Raw genomic sequence first — 7,781 nt, 5'->3', positions numbered from 1 at the left:
ACGTGAACAGTTGTCATGGTATCATAAACAAAGTGCTACAACTACCATCAACATGAAACACAGTTACTAACATAGGCTGAAGCACCATGCAGATGTAACTATGGTAACAAGGTCTTCAGCAGACATCGGTGGTATCTTTGATCGTGTCCAAAAGAGATCAATGTTGTGGTAATTAGGAATATATAATGCAGGATGCTGCTTATCTCAATCTCATTAAAATCAGACCTCAGTTCTCGCTACCGCTAAACAAAGATCTGAGGACATCCCATTAGGGGTCATGTCAGAACGACCTTTCATCAGACCAATCAGAGCATCACTTACCAGATTATAAAATGACAGTCGGAATGTGATCATGCAACCTCGAAACTTTAACTCTGAACAATAGTTACGGGTTTAACGACTGAATCCATACAATCTAGACCATCCATTAGCCATTCCAGAATGTTGTTTTGTTCAGGTTTCAAATTTGTAATCGAGAATTTGTCAAAATATGTTTCGAAGGGTAGTCGCCATTTTGAAATTAGTGCCGTAAAGCACGAGAAAGCTGCCTTCTGATCGGTCATTCCATTAGTCGGTTAAAGTTTCCACACGGTCGGTCTGACGTGACCCCTAATGGGATGTCCTCAGATCTTTGTTTAGCTGTAGCGAGAACTAAGATCTGATTTTAACGAGATTGCTGCTTATCTGTTCCCCAGGTGTATATATTATGCATCATTTTTCTGGAGCCTTGTGGTATGCTTGACTTATCGCTCCACAAGGGCCCTTTGCAGTTACTGCCATAAAATTCTAACTGATAGCATCACGTTTTTTACATATTAATCTCATTTCTGATTACAATTGTGTTACTTTTGTACACTATTCCACACAACATTATACACTCATTTATGTATTCAGGACCCCATTCCAAAAAGTGATGTTAGCGCTAAGTTTATGTTAAAGTAGGTTACGATCGTCTTCTCACAAAGATAGCTTTGTGGAACAGGTCCCTGGTCTCTAACCGAGGTCGTTAAAGGTGACTAACGCTGACTAGGTGGATGCATCTCATCGATCCCAATTGCGTGGATCGATGTTCATGATAATCACTAGATTGTCTGGTCCAGACTCGACGTCATATAGCTGGAATATTGCTGAGTGTGGCGTAAAACAACAAACCAACCAAACCAAACCTCTAACCTAAGCCATCTACCTGAAACAAGCATCATATTTATTCTGCCAAACTCCAGAGCAGGGGTGCGCATCCCTTTTTTTTTCAAAAACCTTACATGTTGACTGCGCCCTCGGCCAAGTCAGTTCTTGATTTGGGTATTATGTCAACCCCTCCCTGAATCCTATATCTGTAGAGAAACTTGTAAATTCTTGATCCCAAACAATTTAATGGCCAGTGCCCTGAGAAATAAAAGAGGTTAATGAACGGATATGAGTTTGCATTTTCTGGAAAGGTATTGGAACAATAATGAACATGAGTATTGTAAATCACTATCACTATCAACAGTATTTATTCATACAATTGTACATAAAACATGGATGCCTTTGTATTTTGTCATCCATATTTGCATGGAGATAACCCAATGAATAAAGTGCATGTTGAGCATGCTGAGAAAACTACTCTTGTGTTTTTGTAACTGATAGAACTACGAGGAGTGCACAGTATTATCGGTATACTGCAATATTCTTTTTAAACAGTATGTACATGTATTGAAATATTAGTTCTGCGTTCAATAAAACAATAAAAAGTTTCATTAATGTATGTATTGTCTAACCAAACATCTACACACAATTCATTCACAAATGTTTCCCTTCGAAATTGATTGCTGATACGCGGAAGCGATTATGTCATGTTCTTTTCTCCCCTGTATCCAAACTTCAAAAATGTGAGTGATAGACTATTCTGAGGTGAGATTAGGTGAAATGTGGTTCATCGCGTCCAAGATTATTGTACTTATATAGCAACCTGACTGCTCGTCTTTGTGTGGCTGCTTGTACTAGTCCAGACTGATGCGTGATCTTATGGTGCTAGCCCACTGAGATACCATGTTGCAGTTTAACATGAATACACTCAGACACATCATACTGACTCCAATCCGACCAGTCCCTGTTTCAGCCCCTTAATGTGGAGCGCCAGGCAGGGTAACAACAAATACGATCTTTGTCTTTTGGTATGATGTGTCGAACCCTGGACCTTCCATTGAGAGTGGATGCTATACCACTAGACCAAGGAGGCGGTCTGACTAATCTGAATAATATTTATTTAGGTATGTAGAAATAGGAGCTGCATGTACAATCACTGTCAAACACTTTAGCTCCCAATATATCGCTATACAGATACCTGTATCACAATGTATTTCAATACAATTTTGGGCCGATACTCGACCCTATAACAACCTGAATAATAGTTCAGAATCAATTTCTTTCAATTACTTCATAAAAATTCTTTTAAGTTATTATATTGGGATTTTTTTTAACTAAATCACTGATAGATCTGGGATAAAATGTGTGTACAGCTGATTGTTATTTTCAGCTTAGTTTTTGAGACAAGTACTTAAAATGATCTTAATCTCTGTATAAATCAATTTCTAGCATAATAGGTAAATACATATGAAATTGTAATTATCTTGTCTTGTGTTTCTGACAAATTTCACATTTTCATTTGCCAAGTTTTTCTCCAGTTCATTACCTGAAGCAATACAATGTAGTTTTTGACTGCACACTATATACGAAATAGCAATTTTCCCACCGAGACTCGTACCCAAGAATGGGGGGGTGTACATTATACTCAAGTGCACACTATACACACGGAATGTGGTGTTAGATAAACATATTGACTGTTTCATGCCTCTGTATTGTTGAAGGCCAGAGGTATCTTTACATACAGCCAGACAGTATTCAAATTTGCCGCCTGCTATTGCTCCAGTTTTACAGTAATGCTTTTTTAAACAGGACACAGGGCATGTAATCTTTCAATAGGGCCATCATATCTGTTGGAAAATACATAATCACTTTTGTAGTGAGGCAATTAAATTATAATGGTACATCTTCAAATATATTGAGTTGTCTAAGGTACCACAAGTAACTGTGCAGACATGACATGACATGACAGGAACCTATGATTGTGGGTTCAAATTCCGGTTTCCCTGATTATGCAGCAATGTTTGTTCAGTACCATACCCATGCTCGTTGATTTGAGTAAGTGATAAATTTCAGAGACGGAAAAATATACAGAGACACCGCAATATAACCGAAATACTGTTAAAAGCAGCTTCAGTCTCTTACCTGAAACGGAAAAAACTTTCTGAACATATTTATTTGCCTGTCGATTTGGAATTTTCCAGGAATGTGTAAACAAAAGTAAACCAGGGTAAACTAAGAAAATGCAAAACAAATATCAACAATGTTTATTGAAAAATATGGTTGGAATATATACACACAATAAATTAATAAGGCACAATATAATAATAATCCTGATAAGGATAATGAAATGATTCTTCTATTGTAAAACAGCTAAAATGAAGAGGTACATTGTATGTTCAGACTAATACATCGTATGTTCAGACTAATACATCGTATGTCGGCTAACTGCCAATACTACTGGTATGTCCTGTGTTTAGACTAACAGTTCAGGGTTGTCCTCAATGCACCCATGAAGATCCAGGGTAGAATGGGTCTTCAGCAACCCATACTTGCCATATAAGGCGAATATGCTTGACGGAAAAGGCGACTAACAGGATCGGGGGATCAGACTTGCTGACTTGGTTGATGCATGTCATCGATCCCAATGGGTGGATCGATGCTCATGATGTCAATCACTGGATTGTCTGGTCCAGACTCGATTATTTACAGACCGCCGTCATATAGCTGGAATATTGCTGAGTGTGGCGTTAAACAAAAAAAACAAATAACCTTCAGCAATGGTGTTAGGGATGGGTTTCGGAACTCTCCTGACAGGCTCAACATGGAATAATAACTCACACACTGAACGCGAAAGTTAAACAACAGTAACAAAATTATGTTTGTCTTTTTCGAATAAGTCAACAGTGACCAAGAAATGCTATTTCCAGTAACACTGCCCACCCATCATTTAATTCCGAAATGTTTATCACATCAAGAATGATAATATTGTTGTGCCTTCATAATGATCCATTTCATTTCCTGGCTTGTAAATGGAAGACAAAACATTTTGTTGTATGGCAGTAAAAACAGCTTTAAATTGATCTTTCAGTAATTGTTAGTGGCAGCAAATGATTGAAGCGCTAGTAAACTGTCGATTGCTGTTGGCGGCAGTGATTGATTAGAGTTATCTGCCCCTGGTTGTTGATGAACATGGCAGGCTTGATCATTCGAGAAGTTTCAGGGTGGGACAGGTTGTAGAAGACTGGCTGTACCTTTAAAAGAGGGCTGTTTTTAACCTGACTTATTTCATATGTACTTCCGAAGAGCAGATTGTTTGTAAACCCGGAATTCCTGAGAGCTTCCAACACTAACCTTGATTCAGCAACGGACATAGGCCTGTTCCAAGACATTGAGCTGTGACAGAAATCTGGACATTGGTGAGTGCCCCTTCGTTAATTGTTGGGCCTGTTACTTACTGCTGCTGCCCCTTGTTTGAGCCTTTGTACTGCCTGTTTGGTAACCTAAATGTGTGTTTCAATGTAATTGATTGATTATTCCCACCCCTAATAGAAGTATCCCTCTATTGATTAGACACACCCCACCCCTAATATAAATACATAGTCTTCTCTGAGTCTGATGATAAGGGAGATCGCCTTCGTGGTCCACCCGGATAGCTGAAGGTACGGGGTTGTCCCCGACCACATCATACCAAAAGATGTTTGAATATGGTATTCGTTGTTACCCTGCCTGGCAGTCAGCATTTAGGGGCTGAAACAAGAACTGTTTGGCTTGGAGTCTTGGAGACTGAGTGGGGTATTCATGTTAAACTGCAGCATGGTATCTCAGTGGGACTAATTCTGCACTAGTCAGGACCAGTACACGCGGCCACACACACATGCATGCACGTCGCTATGTAAGTATTTTGAAACATACTCACAACCCCAACAAAAACTGAAAATGTTGAATTCCTGAGTTTAGTAGGCTTTTTGTCACTCAATCTCATGTTTTGCCCATTTTTTTTCAGAATGTTTGATAACAGAGTAAGAATCTACATCGAAATGTAGCTATATGCAATAAACCAGAAGTTGTTATCCATAAAGTTGTACGAACATTTTCTTCATATTATGATGGAACTTCCACATTGTTCTGGAAAGTTAAAACTGGAGTAAGTCTTTATAGATATCTTTAAAGTATCAAGAGCCTTTTGCCTTGTACATGCACCAGACAAGCACACGCCAGTATCAGTTGACTGCACCATGTATTGTACATATAACATTTTTATGTATAACATATAGTCAATGGATAAGGTCTTGGTTAAATATCAAAGTCCACTTTATGATATTATTAAAGTCATGAATGTAGTTGTATGTTGATCTATAATAATCTACTGATGCTGAATTTAATTGCCAAGTTGATTTAATTTCACAATTATCAATTTCACAAATACACATTTCCATGAAGCACACGTATGATGGATAAAAGTGACTTCATGCTGTAATTGATGAAGTAGATCATAATGTGCACTTCAATCAAGGTTATCAGTTGTTTTCATCACAAAGTGCTTTGATAAATCAAAATGATTCATACAATTATCTGGGGTCAGGGTTGGCACATTTGTGTCCCTTGGGCACGCCAGAAAGCTATGGTTTTGAATCCCGGTTCGCCTGATTGTTTGTAGGTTTGTCGTCATTTCGGAGTTTCCACACAACGTGATATATAACTCAATACTTCTCAAACCAACTCACTCATAAACTTATGTTCCTGGCCCCAGTTTTAGGGGAGATAACTCTAGTTACCATAAGTCTCACCATGAAGATCAGCATGAACAAACGTTTTGTTCACAATTGTTTCAGATTCAAAGGGTCAATGATCCCTGAAAGAAATACCAGCCCTGTATTTCTGATCAATGAGGATCTCCAGGCTGAATATTTCTGTTACCTACCCATCATTTTAGCAGGTAAAAGGTCCCTAGCTGTGGCCACATGTAATTACACCAGTAGGACTTATTTGTACACATCTCATGGTTAATAATACTTATCTCATAGGGAGAAGATCTGGTACTCGCTTATAGGAATCTGTCCGATGTTAACAGTTTCTTTTTGGTGAGTTGAGAGGACAAGGTCTGAAAAGGGCCCTCTTTGGCCGATTACATTTGCAAACTTTTCAAATGGGGATTTTAAAATGTCGTTATCACTCAGAATTGTTCATAAGATTGAGGACCTAATTATTTGTTCTTTCCAAAACATCAAAAATGAGCATCTCGCATATGTCTACTACCTTTCGAAAGATATTTTAACATTTTTCTATTTCCAAACCGTGGGCATAAAGGCCTTTATCATATCTAGTGCCTTCTTATTATTTATAGTTAGCCTATATGTTGTCACCATTCCTCTGCGTACTGGAAAATATCTTTATCATATCTAGTGCCTTCTTATTATTTATAGTTAGCCTATATGTTGTCACCATTCCTCTGCGTACTGGAAAATATCTTTATCATATCTAGTGCCTTCTTATTATGTATAGTTAGCCTATATGTTGTCACCATTCCTCTGAGTACTGGAAAATATCTTTATCATATCTAGTGCCTTCTTATTATTTATAGTTAGCCTATATGTTGTCACCATTCCTCTGAGTACTGGAAAATATCTTTATCATATCTAGTGCCTTCTTATTATTTATAGTTAGCCTATATGTTGTCACCATTCCTCTGAGTACTGGAAAATATCTTTATCATATCTAGTGCCTTCTTATTATTTATAGTTAGCCTATATGTTGTCACCATTCCTCTGAGTACTGGAAAATATCTTTATCATATCTAGTGCCTTCTTATTATTTATAGTTAGCCTATATGTTGTCACCATTCCTCTGAGTACTGGAAAATATCTTTATCATATCTAGTGCCTTCTTATTATTTATAGTTAGCCTATATGTTGTCACCATTCCTCTGAGTACTGGAAAATAGAGTCATATTCCCTGATCTGTTGCAGAAAACAGAATCAAACTATTGCCCTGAATGTGGCCCCAAATACACAATAATTCTTCAACCAGATACAAATGATCCTCGCAACCTCTTCACTGCATTCTTCTCCTTTATCCTGACTTTCGGTCAACTAAGATGCCTCAGTACCATCTGGGATGGTGGAGACACTTTTAGAGTTCAAAGGACCTGGAGCTGAGGTCAAAGTAAACAATGACCATTATTTGATGTCCCATCAGTGACAGTTGTTACATTGTGGATCACACTTCGCACCATTGACACGACAACCACAGCCACCGGTAATGTCTCCTTCACCCTGAAATGACATACAAAATGGGTAGTTGAGTGACATGTTATGTTGATCCAGCAATATACAAGCAAAATTGATGAAGAATCTTTATCTCTGTCTGGTAGAGGCTTTACTAGGTATAACAACCACCTTTGGGCCCTACCGAGGGCCTTTTGTCACCCAACCGAACTCTGCCAGGCAGAGGCCTTACTCTAGGTATAACACCCATCTTTGAGCCCTTCTGAGGGCCTTTTGTGACCCAACCAACCTCTGTCTTGCAGAGGCCTTACTCTAGGTATAACACCCACCTTTGGACCCCACCGAGGGCCTTTTGTGACCCAACATATCTCTGTTTTGCAGAGGCCTTACTCTAGGTATAACACCCACCTTTGGCCCCCACCGAGGGCC

At 38.6% G+C, this 7,781-nt stretch overlaps 1 protein-coding gene across 1 annotated transcript in view; it reads right to left on the bottom strand.

Moving 5' to 3' along the window:
- Window positions 1–4,899: 4,899 nt before the first annotated feature.
- LOC139478111 (ranBP-type and C3HC4-type zinc finger-containing protein 1-like) overlaps window positions 4,900–7,781 on the bottom strand; it is a 37,080-nt gene continuing 34,198 nt past the window's right edge. The window contains exon 13 of the mRNA XM_071260427.1: window positions 4,900–7,400. Coding sequence (XP_071116528.1) covers window positions 7,320–7,400 — 81 coding nt within the window. The 3' untranslated portion in view covers window positions 4,900–7,319. The remainder of the gene's footprint in view (window positions 7,401–7,781) is intronic.

This window comes from Haliotis cracherodii, unplaced genomic scaffold (assembly GCF_022045235.1).
Source record: "Haliotis cracherodii isolate W230 unplaced genomic scaffold, xgHalCrac1.p SCAF_39, whole genome shotgun sequence".
Lineage (NCBI taxonomy): Eukaryota > Metazoa > Mollusca > Gastropoda > Lepetellida > Haliotidae > Haliotis > Haliotis cracherodii.
The sequence above is the reverse complement of the archived record's forward strand: the minus strand, read 5'-3'. Positions and strand labels throughout refer to the sequence as shown.